General features: G+C 45.2%; 1 protein-coding gene across 1 annotated transcript in view; it reads left to right on the forward strand.

Moving 5' to 3' along the window:
* chd7 (chromodomain helicase DNA binding protein 7) overlaps nt 1-18978 on the forward strand; it is a 78960-nt gene that overhangs the window by 15717 nt on the left and 44265 nt on the right. The window contains exons 2-4 of the mRNA XM_080477641.1: nt 4082-5676; nt 6337-6671; nt 13346-13827. Of these exons, the coding sequence (XP_080333767.1) occupies nt 4203-5676; nt 6337-6671; nt 13346-13827 (2291 nt within the window). The 5' untranslated portion in view covers nt 4082-4202. The remainder of the gene's footprint in view (nt 1-4081; nt 5677-6336; nt 6672-13345; nt 13828-18978) is intronic.

Genomic DNA, 18978 nt, shown 5'->3' on the forward strand with positions numbered 1-18978 from the left:
TGCCCATCTCAGTGATTATCACATTTGTTTCTTTATGTATTTCAGTATTTATGAAGATGTGCATAAAGTTACCAAATGTAGTCAAATGCTCTGCAAATGTTGTTTTTTTCCAAGTTAAAAATTTCAAATTGAAATCGATGCTTTTCATGTTTAAATGGGACATTTCAGCATTTGACTGAAAAATAATGCAACTTTACCTCTCACAGACTTCTTGATTACCCGAAGACATGTTTAAAATCTCTCACTTGCGCGCTCTTGTTCTCTCCTACACCAATTTTATTGAGATTTATTTCTGTTTTGGATAAACTTTTGATTTATCTAAGAGGCATGCGAGTGCTAAATTGTGAGGTGATCTGCGTGGGGCATTGATGCATTAAAACTTTTTGCCAACCTTTTTTTTTTTTTTTTTTAAGTCTATTATGCAACATGCTGTATTTTCACCTCTGCCCCCAATACTCAACAGTGCCTTGACATGTAATCAATAGTTAATGAATTTCTATCCCCTGGTGTTTTTGTCATGTACTATTATGCACTGAAGAATCAGTGATTTAGGTTGAAATCAGACTGAGTTCACTGTGTTGTTGTGGCCATGATTGTTGCTCTGTAGTTAAACTGCTGCAGAGAATCCAAATAATTCCACTTGAACTTAATTTAACAGCTCGTGCACAATCGGAAATAGCTATAACATAGTACATACATGCAGAACAGTCAATCTGTACAGACAGCTGTGTCTAAGTGGTTTGGATGAAACCTCAAATATTATGATTAATGTCTTTTCATTTGTTGGATAATCGCTCCTGTTGAATAGTTATTCTGTCCACACGAGCCAAAACCATCTTTTTCCCCGTCGTTCTTAATAATAATTCATAGAAAACAATTCACACAACTCAAAACGATGTAGTGCATATGCGAGGCCTTTAGGTGGCGCTGTAACTGCCACAAGGATACACCAAAAACAGCGAATAAGACAAGGAGCATGCAAAAAATAAGACACAGTACACTTCTGCTCATGCTCCTCTTTGAGAAATCCACCATATTGCCTTATAAAAGCCACGAGCATCAGTAGCTTCTGTGGCACAACCTGGAGCATGAAGTTTGCCATTGATGTTTTTAAGTGATGTCGCAGAGAGCATCATGGGGTGAGGGTGATGAGATCGTCTTTTTCTGCAAATGTGCGTCTTGCCCATCCACACTTAAAAACCGAGGTAGTGTTTTTCCCCACTTTAGAACCCTTTTTGTTTTTTTGGGGGGGGTGATCCTGAAATGCTGCGCCGTGTGGATGATCGGCCAAAAATGATGCGGTGACATGAAACGGCGTTCTCGTGTGGACAGCACCTTCGTGGTTTTGGTTCACAGAAACATAGAGGAAAGGACTTGTTAATACTATTTACACAACAACGGCATATACTGCCAGCATGCATTGTGAAGCTTCCAGCAGTAAAGCTGGAAGGCCTGAAGGAAGGCTTTTCCCCCCTGTATTCTAGTGTCATGCTAATGTAATGTGGTTTGCTGAATAGGTATTCTCTTTTGTCACCGAGAACCTACACACTGGAGAGTAGGTATGCTGGTGATGCCGCAAAAGGACTTCTATGAATCTCATTAGGGAGCATTTGGGTGACAAAGAATTAGCATTGGCTTATAAACTAGCTGCTCTGAAAGCGTCAACTAACTTCTTGTCTACCCTGAGACAATACTTTTTGAAGCGTTTTGAGAGTACCAGTCCACACCCTTGGTTTTTATGTTTTTTCACAACCTTCAGAGGAGTGTTTTCGTGATTACTGGAAGTGGTTTTTATAGTGTTCTGAGTTTCTGGCAATAGCAGATGGTGGAAGGAACGAAAGGCTGGTGGACCAATCAGTTCTAACAGTTTTATCCTGTTGAGTAAATCTGAAGAGAAAACAGCTGCCTTGCGACAGGAAGCAGCAGGGTTTATGTGAACTATGGTCATAATTTTGACAAACAGCGCTACTACCCTGCATGCAGACTTTACCAAATGTAGGCTCGTAGCTCTGTGATCGACACGTGAGCTGTCCAGGATGTACCCCACCTCTTTGCTCGGTGCATGCTGGGATATGCCTGAGCAGGAAAAGCCAGCTGTTAGCCCGCTGCTAAAACTGACTACTTGTGACTTCAGTTCCTGGTGCTGCCTTGACGTTATGTTATTAAATTGATGCGAGTGGATTGTTGAACCACTTATGAGGGCACAATTTGCTTTAATGGAACCAAATATTTATTGAAAATTTTGCTAATGGTTGTGGACCTTTCTGTGAGAGTAGATAATGAAACATTTCATCCCGATACCTGCTGTGCTCTGTAATGAACCAATAAGAGGTTCTGGAAAAATGGTGGGAGTGAAATGTGGAGGTGGAAAGAAACGAGGTGAGGGAGGGGGGAGGGGGTTGTCTATGTTGGTATAAGTTGGCCTGTGTGTTTTTTTTCCCTGCGTTGAAGCAACAAGCAAATCTTCCCTTACCACGTCCCTGCCCTGGTCCTCTCAACTTGCATTCACCGATGCATGCTTGGCTCCACCTACCTTCCCCCTCTCGATCTTGCAACCTGGGTGTGTTGCATTAGCCAACCATTCTCTTGACTCTCAACTCCATGTGTGTTTGTTTTTTTGTTTTTTTTTTCTTAAAGTTCCAACAGACAAGTACGCCTGGCATCTTTTGCGAGTCTTTATTCATTTTTGTCCTCAAATGTAGCAGGTGCTTAATTCCTTCAATTGAAACATCTGCCGGGACTGACTGACTGACTGTCTGACTGACTGGTCAGTAGTCCAGTTGGATTGGTTGCAGACTGAGTAGTTAACCACTGACTGGTTGGTGTGGAGGGTAAGCTTACGTTCTTGTTGGCTGGCTGATTCCTGGCTGGATGGCAGCTGCTGCTGTTCAAACAGAGTTGCATCTGCTGGGCCCTTTGTTCTAACATGCACACACACTCACACACACGCGCATGCACGCACACACACTTGCACTCTCTCAATGACTCCAAGTGTGTGTTGCAAAAGAAAGAAGTTCTTTTGTTTGGTAGTAAAATAGATGTGGGGGAGGGTGTTTTTTGTAGAGCGCTAATGTGAATTGTGTGTGTTTCAGAGTGAGTGAATGTGAAAAAAGTTTTTCCTGTTTTTCAATTGGCCTCATTAATTTCTGGGGAGCTTACAAGTGATTAACTTGCTGAATGTGCATGTCATTCACTGATACCCCCAGCCAACGACTCATAGGGTTTTCAAATGTCCCAGCAATTTAGTTGAGCTCATGCAGTGCTTCAAGACGGCCAACTGAGTCTAAAAACTACATAACTATGTTGACTTCTTTTTTTGACAAACATTGGTCATTCTCATGCTTCATATTTATGCTATTTAATACAAACTGCTTTGAGCTTGACACTGTTTTGTGTAATTACAAGCTTTTTTTAAATACGGTTTTTGGTAGAAATACTATAGAACATGCATTTGGCTTTCTGAATATCGCTATGAAAGTGTCATCAGCTTGTTAAGCCAAGCCTCATTTATTCTAGCCTTAGTAACTGACGCTTTGCTTTCAATTGTCTGACAGACTTTTTACGAGAGTTTATTTTTATTTTCATGGATAACTGACCAAAAAGTAACGGCAACATGGGAACATGTAACTTTCATTGAGCCATGTTTATTTCTTGAGGAAGTTCATAATTAATTTTAGCTTGGAATGGGGAAATATTATTGGATTGGTTTTTCATAAGTCTCAAAAATCACATGTATCCATCAACATCATTAAAAACAATGTATTTTGGAGTCACCAGCATGAGTCTTTTGTAGCATCTCAGAAGGTAAACTTGCAGACATTTGGATTGAGTAGATATCTGACAATCACTATATATATATATATATATATATATATATATATATATATATAAATAATTCGCAGTCATTGAAGACCAGCTGTTGTCAAATTAGCAATAATGTGTGCAGATGTCTTATCGGCTTACAGTTAAAGTTATAGGGACTGTAATCCAGCAGTTGATTTGAGGCCTTTGCTCCCATAAATACCTCGGCTAATTCCAGTGTTTGTCTCTTTTTCCCCCCTCCCTCTGCATCTCTCTCTAGGAACCCTAATAAGGACCATGGAGTAGAAGGCTTCAAATTAGCAGCTATCTGATTAGCTCTTCACTGCACAACACACCTCCCTCCATCAAGTCCCCTCCATCTGTGGGCCCCCCACCCAGCCATGGCGGACCCAGGGATGTTGAGTTTATTTGGGGACGATGCAGGGTTGTTCTCGGATGGATTAGATGGTTTAGGAGATTGCTTTCCTCAACAGTCAGCCCCTGGTCAATCCAACCCGCTAGCCCAGCAAACTCCCCCGTCCCTGAACCACGAGCACCAGGGAAACAGGGGCTACCACCAGGGGATGATGCATGGCGCTGGTCCCGGCCCGGGGCAGCCTAAATTGGGGCAGATGTATGACCACAGCACCTACACAGGCTACGATCAATCTGGTGGTCCCGGAGGACGTATGATGGCCCAGAACGGTCCCAGCCAGGGGCAGCCAAATGTGAATGCAACCATGAATGGCTTAGCTTCCCACTACCATAATACCCAGGCTAACTCTGGCAACCCCCACCATGGGTACCAGGGTGATGCGGGGGCAGGAGGAGGTGGGGGTGGCGTTTGGGGCCAGCAACAGCAGAACAGATCAGCTTATCCACAGGCTCCAGCACAAGCCGGGGGTGGTCCCAACCAGATGGGCGGCTACCAGATGTCTCAAGGCAACTACGGTGGGATGCAAGGTCAACCTACGACAAATGCAGCTCGCATGAACCAACGCTACCCTCCACAGAGCATGGCACCTCCTCCTGCTCAGGATCCATCTCACTACTTGGGACATGTTGGAATGGGAGCAGCCCAGATGAGACACCCCCAGCCTCAGCAACAACCCCAGGCCTATCCCAACATGGGGCACACACCCAGATACCCACACTCCCCTTCCCGACAGCCTCCACTCCCCCACCAGCACCAACAAGGCATGGCAGGATTTGGAGGTACACAGTATCCAGGCTATCAGGCCCAATATGGAGCTATGGGATCTGGGATGGGCCAGGGTGCTAATGCTAATGTGAGCCCTAATGCAAGTCAGGCTATGGGACCAGGGCAGCTTGGCCAGAGGTTCAACCAGGGATCGGGACCAGGACCAGCACCAGGGCAACAGGCGCAGAGATATCCTCCTGGACCACCACTTCAACCCCAACCCCATCAGACCCATTCTGCCCCAATGCAACAGCAGGCAGGGCAGCAGGGCCAGCCTATGCACCCCCTGAATCACCCTCAACACCCCCAGAGTCTGCCACAGGCCCAAAACCAACCTCAGTCCCACCTTGCACCCCCAGCTCAGGGATCTTACCCCTCCCCCTCTTCCATGTCCCCCATGCGAGTTTTGGGAACTCCAACCCCTCCTCCCCCACAGGGCAGACCACCTAGTGCAGGACTAGCTGGGCCTCCAGAGGTTGCCTACACGGCCATGCAGTCTTCACCTAATGCCATGGCACATCCACAGAGAACTCCCCAAACACCACTTTCTGCCCCACATACCCAACACCAGCAGCCCCACAACATGCCCCCCAATGCAGGACAGATGTATCCCGGCATGGGGCCACAGCGTGGTTCACCAATGGGACCAAACAGGCCTCAGCTCCAGCAGCAAGGTAAATGGAGTTTCAAATAAATACCTTTATTGGACCGAATTCATGAACCCCATGATCCCTTCCATGAACATTTACAAATACAATATAGAAGTGGGAAGGTAGGCCATCTGTAATATTGAGACATTAAAACAAAACAGGCTTTCTAACATTTGCTGTTCATACATCCTGCATGCAGCTTATAAATACAGAACAGAGCAGCTAAAGTTACTGTGGATTAGTCAGATGTTTGTAAACATTGTGCCATGTCATTTCCTGTGTGAAGTTATTTCTTTTTTTAACTAAAATTGTGGAAATCTGAATATGAGAATATTCAAGAGCAATGAGAGAAATGCAAACTCAGAATTTAATTTTTTTACGCTCTCAGTGGTCAAGTAAAAGTCAGATGATACAGCTAATCATGGTTTAGGTCAGAGCTGATTGTGGGTATTTCAGATTACAAATATCCAAATTTAATCTGATAAGAGATGCCACTCTGTTGAATAGTTTAAAATAGCTTGTTTCTTTAGTATGAATTCATTTACTTAGCCTCATGGCAGTCAAAATTGTTTTGAGACATTAAGCACTTTCTAATAGTGTGATAACGACCACACCGGGTGTACAGGTTGAATTTTGGTTTCTTCATTCAGCCTGTGACATGTCCTCTCGTGGTTCGTTTTCCAGGGCCTCATGAAGCTCCAGTCAGAGAGGGGGGAGACCAGCTTCTGCTCCAGGCCCAGCAGCCGGCCTCTCGGAGTGGACAGTCCATGCAACCTGCTCCCATGGTTTTCCAGGGTCCCCCTGTTGGTCAACATGTAACCCCGGCCCCAAACCAGGGCTTGGCACCACCTGTCCAGAGTGCACAGACACAGCATTCGCATCTGCCCCCACATCCGCACCACCTGCAGAGCACGCCTCCTCCCACCAACCAGGGCTCCCTCCCATGGGCACCTCCGCCTTCCACCTCCCACCCGCTCTCCTCACCCCCTCTTACCCCACAAAAAGTGCCTCACATACAGGTAGGGCTCCATCAAACACTTTGATGTAGTGTCAATGGTGTGTGTCTGAGAGAGCTAAAGTCTGTGCATTTGTTTTTGTGTGTGGGTGTATTTCATGTGAATGTTTATTTTTCATGTGGGTGGGGGAATGTGTGTGTTTGGAGTGTAAGGGAAGTGTGGTGTGTGTGTGTGCATAAATGTGTGTGTACATGACATTTGAGAGCACAGCGGTGCATTAGGCTCTGGTTCAGTGGGGTTCTGTCTGTGTGTGTGTGTGTGTGTGCACATACTAGTGTGTACTTTGTGCCTTTTGTGTCTGCACTCGGGTGTGTGTGTGTGTGTGTGTGTGTGTGTGTATTTTTGCAGCTGTTTGTTTCCTGTGAGCTGCATATCCTTATACACGTGTGCAACACACACACGCACGCACACCCATGTGCACACAGAGGCGCCACCAGCATAATCTCTCCTCCTCTTGCTCCCACTCTCCCCCTCCGCTGTGGAGGAAACCTCCCTTCCTGTCTCTCCCTCTTCCCCGTCTCCTCTCTTTCCGCTTTCTCTCTCTCTGCCTGTCTGTCGTACTGTTTGTCTTGTGTATTTCAGGGGTGTCATCACTAAGTTAATGTTGTGTAGCAGGATGTGCAGTGAGACAGACGAGCTCAGAAATGAGGGAGACTGCGTGGACTTAAAAAAAAAAAAAAAAAATTTAAGGGGGGGTGATTAAGAGTTTGGGGGAGGGGAGAAACACTAAGACCGAAGAAGTGGGAAAACAAGCATAGATCTCAAGAGAGGGAGTCCAAGATCTCTCGCAGAAGGGAACGGTGGGGAGGGGAGGGGAGGGGAGAGACTGGTGGGAAGAGGTTAGCAGTTCTCAGTGGCAACTGCCGTGTTTTCATGTGTGTGAGCATGCAGCATCGCCACTGCCTGTCACGTGCTCTCGCCTTCCATTAGCTTGTTTTGTTGCTCAAAGCCCCCTTTCTCTACTGACCCATTCATACACAATAGCAGCCCTGTGGACACACACACACACACACACACACACACACACACAGCAAGCCCCCGTTTTCTCTTCACACTGTTCCCCTCCCCACGCTCACCACTCCCCACCTCCAAGCCCACGTCGCTGTGTTCTGTGGTTGACATTTCAGCCGTCACACTTAATTTATCCAGCACTCCTGACCTAGATGCCAGGTTGACTGGTGAGCCCCGTTCCGCGCCTGGGCGCGCTGCGTGCACCGTCCTGACTTTAGCTGCAGGCCCGGCAGCCCCCGTCATTATACGCACACACAGAGTGTGGTCTGGAGAGCGATGGCGAATGTGCCTTAGGAAATAGGATAGCCTAACTAGACGAGTACTCAGAGTGGTGTGTGTACGTCCGTGGCACAGGATGGGGGTTCTCCTTGTGCCTCGCGATGCACTTGTTAGAAAAACGCACGCCCGCGTGCACGATACACACCAAGCAGGTCAGTCAGTCATGATGACTGTATGTCTGGTACTCTAAGCTCCATCTGTTCACTAAGCATGGTTATTACACATGCACACACACATGCACACGTGCCTTCGTCAGCAGCTCAAGGTCACAGCTCTGGCAGAGTGCTGTGCTGTGACCTTTATTCTACATCTCACACACACACACACACACACACACACACACACACACACACACACACACACACACACACACACACACACACACACACACACACACACACACACACACACACACACACACACACACACACACACACACACACACACACACACACACACTATATTGCATGCAGCACTCTAGTTGACATATAACATGCCTGTCTCGCCCCTCCCCCCGGCTTTTGCACGCACCCGGCGAGCGGCTATACCATCTAGCTCGCCGAGGTTCTGCAGCTTCGAGGAAATGCTTTCATGTTTAGCTGTCTCCCCTGTTTGTGCTGATTTCAACAAACAGAGAATGGTTAAACCACATGCACTGAATGATGGGTTTCCTCTAGGTTTTAAAGAGAAATGTACACACTAGCACAACTAGTTTCGCATGTGTTCTTCCCCCGATGGTTTACAGCGAACCAGGTTCCATCTTCCCACCAAAAGAGATACTGACATACACGTCACTGGCCTTTCCATGTTGAAAGACACCGAATTGCCAATTTGAAAAAAAAAACCTACCAAAAAACTGCATGAAATAGTCTTTTGTCGTTTCCTTTATTTTCGTATTGCTGCAAAGCCCATCTCACTTGTATGGTGTCTGACCAAGGAGTTGATTTTGTTCTGTAGATGCCTTGATTGAACATCTGTTATCAATAGCATGGACAGTCAAAAAAACAACGGTTAAAAAAAAAAAAGTTAGATTGGTTGAAGCATTATGTTTTGATTCACATTGGTTACAGGCACAAACGATTATTGTTTCCTGAAAGAACAGCGGCATGCTGTACGTATTATGCCAGCATATGGCTCATTTTACCTCAGCTTACAAGCCAAATATAAGTCTGAATGTGTTTTGAGTCCGGGCATGAGACACAACAAATATCAAGCCAAGATGAGAGGGTATTGTTTTAGATCATAGATGTAATTAAAAGCATATTGAGAAATGAATGTGGACATTAAATTATGGTAATGATTATGAAATGTTTTGCTCTCATACTCAAAGGCCACCCTGGTGCAATTATGAATCCCACCATAATTACCTGCAGAGATGGGCAGTTTTATTCATACCTCAACCTTTGTCACGGCAGTAAAAAACAGTTTGAGATTTGAATTCAATGCAAATAATAATAAACGGACTTCATTAAAAACACGCATTTTAATTCAGTGAAAGAATCCATGATAGTATATAGAATTTGTACCCACTGCCCTCAGTTCTCGTTTTGTTTGAAAAATGTCTGGCCAAAGTTAATGTTTAATAGTTTTCCAAAGAACAGTTGTAGCTGTGCCAAAATGATTTCCTTACAAGGGAGGAAGTCAATCAGATGTTGCAGAACATTTACTGGCAGCACGTAGATAATTGAACTTGTAACTTCTGCATTAGTAGGCATTTACTTTTTCTGCAGCAGCTGTGGTCGTTGAGGTCAACAGTACCTCAATTCCCGACTATAAGTCGCTCCGAAGTATATATCGCACTCGTCAAAAAATGCGTCATGAAGAGGAAAATATACACAAGTCACACTGGACTATTAGTTGCATTTATTTGGAAATTTATTTCACAAAATCCGAGACCAAGAACAGACATTTAATCTGGAAAGGCAAGTTATTCCGTCTTTTCACATGGTTTTCTTTGTGAAAATGACCATCGGTGGCAAGTTTGGTACATGTCCAAAGCATGCCAGCACCACTGTGAAGTGAGATTTCTCCTGACCAGTTGTCACTATATTCACACTTTTCTGCCCTTTCTTTGCATCACTTCGGCCCGTGGGGATGTCGAACGTGAGGTTGCTAAGCTAACCAGCTGATCAATATCCATGCGCCGCTCAAGTCTGTTCTCCACCCGCCAGGCTGAGCCAGCTGGACGGTTGCGGCGTCTGCGCCCAACCCCGTGCCTGATTGCACAAGTTCAAAATTGATAGACGCAGCTGACGTGTAGTGTCCATCCTTACTTCCCATTAACACAATGCAGTGCTGCTTGTGAGTTTGCCCTTTCTTCTGGGCTCACTTCAAGGCTTTAGTCTGTTCATACTAGAGTCTCGTGGTATTTGCGTTTGAACTGAATAGTAAGCAACCATGCAAGTAACAATAAATGCCTGTGAACAGTTGGAATTGGTCTATAATACCGGCAGTGTAAATAAAAGCTCAGTTTACTTTTCCTAGCAATCTGAGAAGAGTATCATCACTACACAATAGTGTAAGAAAATTACAAATGAATACTTTGCTAATTTCCTATGAGAAAGCCTGGAAAGTTGCTTTCTCTGTTAGACTGTTTTGGCTGCAAAATGTTTGTTGGGTTTAAGAAGGAGAAAAACAAAACCACCTTTAATTAAGGATCCAGCAGTATAATGTTAAAACTTGTACACAAATGATGGTGAGGTAATAGACTTTTTTTTTTTTTTTTTTTAAACATCTGTCATCCAACCAGTTTGCCACCCCTGCTTTGGCATTCGTTGGAACACTTATCATTTGCTAACTTTAACCATAGTTGTGTTAAACCCAGTTTTTCTTGAATGTGTCACTTTGTAAAGATGCCATTTCTTACACCACCACCCAGAGCTGCATTGAGAAGACATAGACAAGGCAGCTCTGTGAATAGAATATGGAAAATTACCTGACTGTTGAAGTCATGCCACTTCACGTTTGCGTAAGTCTGTGATCAGCTATAAATAGTCTTTTGATTCAAAAATGAAAGCCGTCGTTTCAAATCAGAAGTTTGCTCCTTTTTACAGGGAGTCACCACAGCAAGTCTTTGCAACTTGCACTCTAGACTTGGCTAAATGTTACGGCCACATGCTCCTCCGGCTGCTACTGGGATTAGAACCTGGGTCCACCACAGTCGAGGTCCATGCTTCACCTGATGTGCAACCGGGGGTAACATAATGAATGTGTTGAAAGGCAATGAGTCATTGAAGTAGAAGTTTTCATTTAATGGGGACCCAATTACTGATGAAAATTGAGATGCATTTGGAATAAGTTCTTTCTTCCGATATTGCTGGTCAAGAGTCTTAAGTGTTTCTTAAATGGTGCTTTTTGTCCAGAAGTCTGTCCCCCATCATTGTCCTCAGCACTGTGACTCACCTTCATCTTTTAAATCTCCCCCCGTCAATTATTACACTTAAAATCACGATTCGCCTTCCCCAATTCTGCCATACTCTCTATACTATTTATGAGTGATTGTCTTTTATCAAATGTAACTGTGGCTGAGATTTTAACCTGCTTCCACAGTGGATGGTGACAGTCCTTCAGTAGAAGTTGATGAAATCTTTGCTTGGTGATATGAGAACTGGATTCAAACCAGTATAAGTGAATGGAGCTAAAGTGTGTGTGTGTGCGTGTGCGTGTGTGTGTGTGTTATTGTTTGTGTACACACTGTGTGTGTCTCCATTGTCATTGGTTTGATTGATTATCTCGGAAGCTTGGCAGGAGGACAGATTTATCTCTTGGCACCACATCCCCCTCAACCATCCCTCTCTCTGTCGCACTGTCTCTCTCTCACTCTCCACCAACGCCACTCCCCACCCTCCCTCTTCCCCATTTGTGTGTCTAAATGGCTCAGTTTACGTGTGTGTCAGCAGGTGTTTGTGTGCACGTGTGCAGAGGTTTGTGTGATGTGTGACCTTGCAGCAGTTCTGTGTGTGTGTGCGCATTAGCATTCTCCTGATGGAAGTGGACTTTCAGTGATGGCACCCCAACTCTTTCCTCCTTCATGTGAGCGCGCTACGCTAAGTGTGCACGTGCAAGGAGAAGCTGCTGCTTTGGCATTTTGCTGTATGCTTGCCGCTGCTCACACACACCTCATTGACACACTGACACATGCAGGAGTGCACATGTGTAACGCACGCACACGAGCAGTAACTCTCAAAGGCATAGACTTCTCGCTCTCGTATGACACGCACACACATACTCCCTCGCTGCGCCTTTTTGAAGTATGGAGATAATTTATTCGTGTCATGATGCCTGATTTCCCATCTGCTACTGGGACCCTGAGCAGCTGGAGAGGGAGAAAGGAGGAGGCAGGGAGGGCTGGAAGAGAGGGAGAGGGAGGAGAGGCAGCTGGAGAGGTTCCCAACAGCTGGTAACCAGTTTCCTGTCACAGAAAGCTTACTTGGGAGCAAAGAGGAGGAGGTGGAGGGAGAAGAAGGAAGGAGAAAGGATTTATTCTGCAGGAGAGCAAAGGAGGAGGAAAAATGAGGTGTCAGCCAGTTTGTTTACTAAGGTTAGCCTGCCGGAGGAGGAGGCAGGAGGGGGGCGGAAACTGTAGCAACAGGGAGTCGAGGAGAGGGAGGAGGTGGCAGCAGTGTGCATGGATGGATGGATGGATGGATGGATGGATGGATCTCTTCTTCCTCCCCTGCTCTGGTCTGCCATTACTGACAGATTCAACCCCCACTCTGCAGAAAATGTGTCAGGATTGGCTGACAGGCTGTTCGGGGCAAACCAATGTTGAAGCAAAACATCCTCAGACACATTTTGTGGCACATGAGACTCGTACACATTCAATGTGATGTTTATATTGGAGCTGAAGTGAGTAATCAACAAAACGGTCTTTGTAAAAGTTTTAACAAGAAGTTTGATTCTGAGAATTACATTTTTGCCTCGATCATTTTGTAAAGTAAGAAAACGCCTCCAGAATTTTTCATCATTGTGGTCACAATCCAAACACTTGTTGTTTAGTTTTCAATAACCGAAACCTCTAATTACCAGAAAATTGCAAGCATTTATTGCCCCTAAATTATATTGTATCCAGTTTAAAATCTAAAACTTTAATTGGAATTGTAAAAGTAAATATATTTAATGAATTGCTTTTTTTTTAACTAGTTGGCTCTGAAAAGATAATCTATCAGAGCTGTCCTTGTCATACATCTGATACCATGTAGCTTTTGCCTTCTAAAATTTTGCTGGGCAATCGTAATCCTAGTTGGACACTTGGTGCACAATGTTGCTTTTCAGGGTTTCTTTGCTGAAGCATTGTTGTATTTTTACATGCTGGATGTAATTTTGAATGTGTTTTCACAAAGTTCTGAAATGACACTAATAACATGATCTCCTTATCCTTGGTACAGCATTCCCCCACTGACCCGTCAGGTGATGCCTCAATGATGGTTCCTGACAGGCCAACGGTTGACGCCGGTGTCCCCGGCCAGCCTATCAGCACAGAGAAGTCGGGCGACCAGGAGACCAAGCCAAAAAAGAAGAAGAAGAAGAAAGCTAAAATAGTGGAAGGACATGAAGAAGAGGGTGGGAAGAAGCCGGGAGGAGATGGAGGAGAGGAAGACGTGAAGTCTGAGTTTCCTGCAGCGGGATGTGAAGCCGGTGAACAGGTTACCACTGCAGGATTGGTAGAGGGAAGTTCACCACCAGTGGAGAAGAAAAAGCGGAAAAAGAAACCAAAGGAGAAGGCAGAGGGCAAGGAGCCCAAAGAGCCCAAGATCCCTAAGACGCCCAAAACACCCAAAACACCCAAGACCCCCAAAGAGCCCAAGGAGCCCAAGGAGAAGAAAGCTAAGAGCTCCATGCCCAAGACCAAGACTCCCAAGAAAACCAGGTAGGAACACTATAGGTACTTTGTGCATGTTTGTGGTGTAATTGCTGTAAAAAGAGTGTCAGCCAAAAGCAGATATTACACTTGAGTTTAATGTCATTTGCACATCAGAAGCATGTTTCCCTGCGCAAACAAATTCTTGTCATCAGTGAGTAGGAAATAAGATATATTTTGATAAATTTCAACCCATTTTCTTAATTACATTCTAAAGTGTGGAATTGCAGTGTATACAGCTTAATATCGGTGAGTGAAGTAGTTTTTCTAAAATTGTACAGACACAAGCTCAGAAACACACTAGAGCCATCACTCTTGTGACCAACCAGGGGGAACCGAAAGGGTCACAACCTCTGGGCTGTGAACTGCCACTCACTGTGTTTATACGAGTGTGAGTTAGTGATCACAGGGTGTAGTGGAGCATGGAGCATGGGCCGCGAGACAGACGGAGCCGAGGATCAATCACATTTTACCCTTCAGATACTGATCAACAGGGTTGAAACTTCTGTCTCTGTCGCTTTGCAGGTCAGCTGGAAAGTACAACTGCTTATTCAGCATCTTGCTGCTTGTGGCACCTTGCCACTGTCACTGCTGCAAAGACTCAGTGGTGTGTGACGCAAATCAAACATTAAGGCCACAACCACACCAGGCAGAACGGTCTTTTTTTCTCCCCAAGGTTCTCAAAAAAAACTTCCGTCCACACCTCACTATAAACACGGCTCAACACAAGGCTTCAGACCATGTAGTACACATGCCAGGCCTTTAGGGGTGCTGTGACTCACTAAACTCAACAAAAATGCAGAAGAAGACAGACCACATAGAAATTTAGAAGTGGACTCCTGCACATAAACCACTTTATAACACGAGTTTTATAGGTTTATGACCCTGCTCCTCCTCCTTCTAGCGGCAGTAGCTTCTGCAGCTCAACAGTGACTCAGAAGTAAAGAAAGCTTTCAAACCCCATCTTTGTGGGTCATGTTAGCATATTAATGATGTCCCCAAGATGGATAAATTCTTACAGAAGAAAGGGGATGGAGCCCATTTAAAGCTTATGATGGCCATTTCTATGCATATTTTCAAAATGTCCTTTGAGAGGTGTATTTCACTGGATCAGAATGTCTTTAGATGTCACTTAAGGCGCAGCTCTACCGCACTTTCTGTGCCGGAGTGTGGCAGGGCAGGTTTTCGCGCTTTCCGACTGAAAGGTTGTGGATGTTACGGTAAGAACCCACGACCACCGGGTTCGATTTTCCGCTACCCCTCTGTTGAGGTACCTAGCACCGAGGAACGGGTCTGTGAGGAGGAGCGACGACGCAGCCGTCTGCTGATTGGTAGTGACGAACGTCACTCTTGACTTGCCCGCAATATTTAATTATTTCATCGGCCGTAAACCCTCCGTTGTTGTTTATATACGCCGCTTTGTGCTCACTGGTTGATTTGGTAACTGAGTTTATTGAAATGTCGGCCCGCGACACATCATCACGGCCTTTTAACGAGATACAGACGCTCCACTCAGGAACAGGAGGAGGAGATTCAACAGGAGCTGGACGCTGCAATGAGAACGTTTAACCTGTGTCACAGAGAACATCTCGGCCGGCCGCTTACGTGTTCTTCGCTGGACGCGGTTCTGAGTCGTTCTCAACTCCGCCTACATTTACCGTGCTTTCTGTGGTGAGACCGCGTGACAGAGTTGGGCCTAGGTGCGCTTTGCCGTACTGTAACCTCCCGCTCCGCCACGTACAGCGCGGTGGAACATCGGCTTTAATAATGTCTCTTCCATGGGCCAAACAAACAATTGACCTCAAATCACATTAACGTAACTATATTTCTATAGTAAAATTAAGAATATAAAAAAAAATGAAACATTATCCTTATTGAGATTTTTTTATCTTTGTAGTATTTTTTTTTTATATATATATATATATATATAATGGCATAAACGACATGCTTTTTTACCCTTTTGCAAAGTGTCTCCTTTTCTCAGTTAGGGCATTTGTTTGGTGCAAATCAGCAAAAGGCATTCCTCCACTGTGCAAACAAGACTTTTGAAAGCTCAATGAATCAACATGTGCATATCAGAGTCTGGTTTGCTTGTGGTGAAGACGTTGGATCGTGAGGCAGCTCAGAACCTAGATTAAGTAGGTGAGGAAGGAAGGCTTCTGCAGAGACCAGCTGAAAGCCTTCCACATCCTCAAACTATCCACTTTGTTGTTCGCCAACCACACATCAGAGCACTAGAACAGAGGAAACGGCCAGTCTTTCAGGGGAGCTTTTTATTCTAGCTCAGTTACCTCTGTGCTTGCGGCTCCACGGGCAGTTTTCACAACGCTCACCGTGCTTCCTCACGCCAGCTGTGAAAGCGCTCATGTTGCACCTGGCTCCAAAACGAGGAGTTTTCAGACTTTGTTGCAGGTCTTGGCGATTTAAAACACAATTGAGATTGTAGTGACGCTAACGTCTACCAGCTGGACGGAGCATTTAACTTCACGTCGAAATAAACCACACATTCTGTTCATGATGATATAATGTCGCGCGCCGCAACATTGTAGTCCACATGAGCACGGAGAAATTGCCGTCTCAGCTTTTGAGTTTGTGCCCACTTTGGTTTTTGTTCACACAGCTTCTGTTATATTTCAGTTCTTTGAGGATATAGACGAGGTTGATTGTGCTTCTCTGACTTATCAGTGTTCGTCAATATCACCTTCACTTTGTTTACACTGTGCACTCTGGTCTTATCCCTCCCTTCTTCACACACTCTTTCTCTCTTTATCTTATCTCGCTACACATTTTCTGGGCAAGTCTTTCAAGCTCTACAGTTGTGTAGGTTTGTAATCTCTCCTGATGTAGATGCTTCTGCCATTGTTGTGTGTCGGATCATCAAACGCAATGGGCAGCGGCAAGGAGAGCGGAGGGCATTAGTGTGTGAGAGACTCGTCGGTGGTTTCATTGTGAAGGTGGAAACTTGATCGGATTGAGGAATGTGTCAGGACGGCCCCCATCTCTCTCTCTTCTCCCTCCCTCTCTCATCTCTCCCTCTGTCTTTCCTCTCGGTCTCTTTTATCCCAAGGAAGAGGGAGGGCCGAAGCAGCAGGCCTGGGGTCAGCACTGGGGGAGGTGTGTGTGTGTGTGCATGTGTGCTTTTGCATGAGCTGGCCACTGGGAAGAGAGAGAAAAAAAAAAGTCGGGGGTGGGGTAACCAAGGGAGGGGGCGCTGTAGTTGGTGTGTGAGGCAGTGAGGGGGGCTGGTGCTTGTGTGTGTGTGCATGCATGTTGGGGGAGGGGTCGCTGGTAATCTTTGTGGCAGAAAATGGCGTCTAATGATAATGAGGGCCATGCCGCTGACCACTCCACAGCCACAACTCTGAGCGTGTGTGTGTGAGGGCAGAGGAACTGTGGGGGTGGGGAGTCCATTCTCAACACTGTGTGTGTGTGTGTGTGTGTGTGTGTGTGTGTGTGTGTGTGTGTGTGTGTGTGTGTGTGTGTGTGTTGGTAAACTAGCTCTTATCTGTTGTCAGGCTTTCCTCCATCTTGAGTGGCAGCCTGGAGCTCCCAGGTTAATTTAGCATAATAATGGCTGCCGGCCATTCACTGCTACTCCAAAATGGTGGACCTCTGCAATCAACCAACTATCTTCTCTTTTATTCTTGCTTCTCCTTCCCTCCTCCCTCAATCCCACCTCTTCCTGTTAAACAGAAGTGTGTCCTTTCATCTTTTTCTTTCTGCCGCCCTTCCCATCTTCTCACATCCTCTCTGCCCATCGTTCTCATTCAAGCTGAGGAATGAAGCTGTCCGGAGCACAGAAGCATCAAATCTATATTTCTGAATGGAGTTTGGTGTGGCTCTTGTGAAGTTGAGCTCTTCATTAGTCATGGCTCATTCCCCATTGCAACATCTTACTGTAGGTTTTTTACATGACTGTTTTAATAAAATTACCTAATTCCAAAGCTTTATAACTTAATAATCCCTTGAGTTGAGGTATTTCTTTTGCTTTCTTAGTTTGATCGGTAAAAAAAGCACAATAGTAGTTCTGCATCTATGTGCTTAATTGGAAGCTAAATCCCTAAAAACTTTAATAAACTTCCCTCCTGTTGGGAAAAACCTCTGGAAGGGCCACTAGTGCATATGTTTTATTGCATTTTATGGAGGCTTTACATAAGATTCCCACCAGTTGGTGGAGAAATAAGCCTGAAGCTCAGAGTTTTTCTTCTGCCTTCGCAACACACAACTTCATGCTTTCTCACTGCTCACTGTATGTGCGTGTTTTTTTTGTATGAACAAATAGACCACCACAGAGCATACTGAACCCTTCCTCTAATCGGTGTAACTGGGATGTTGGGCTTTGTTTTAACCCATTGAACTGTTCTGAGGTTTTCACTCCCTTTAATTTACAGCTCTGTGGCAATGTCACAGCTTCTTTCATGTTTGCAGATTTTTGGGAGGAATTTGGGGTAAAAATAGCTGTAAATCCATAATTGATGTTGTTAATCATTTGAAAAGAGACTAGGCTGATTGTAGCCTATTTCATATTTTGATTTAGTCAATTTTGAATTGAATGGTAGCAGTTTTAAGTTTGCTTGTGACATGTACTGACACTGACATTGTCACTAAGGCCTGCTACAGATTTGATCATTTTTAAATGGTTAAAAAGGGCCCCACATACTGAACCCTGAAATCTAAAGCAGAAAACAAAACATTTGAGTCTCTGATGTCGCCCTCGCTGGTAACGTCAGCTCTCCAGGCAGGTGCGTATGTGTGTGACCGACGCAGAGAGAATCAGGTGGTTTACTTGTCCAGTCAGCTCACTCCTCTCCTTTGACCTTGCCTTTTCTCTCCATCCTCCAGTTTTCTCTCGCTCTCGGTCACACTCCCTCTCTCCCCGTCTACCTCTCTCAGAGGAAGTACATCTATAAATAACACGCTCTCAGCTGCCACACCCTTCCCTCTCTCTCTCTCTCTCTCTCTCTGTGTGTGTGTGTGTGTGTGTGTGTGTGTGTGTGTGTGTGTGTGTGTGTGTGTGTGTGTGTGTGTGTGTGTGTGTGTGTGTGTGTGTGTGTGTGTGTGTGTGTGTGTGTGTGTGTGTGTGTGTGTGTGTGTGTGTGTGTGTGTGTGTGTGTGTGTGTGTGTGTGTGTGTGTGTGTGTGTGTGTGTGTGTGTGTGTGT

Source organism: Lipophrys pholis (assembly GCF_963383615.2).
Source record: "Lipophrys pholis genome assembly, chromosome: 1".
Taxonomy (NCBI): Eukaryota; Metazoa; Chordata; class Actinopteri; order Blenniiformes; family Blenniidae; genus Lipophrys; species Lipophrys pholis.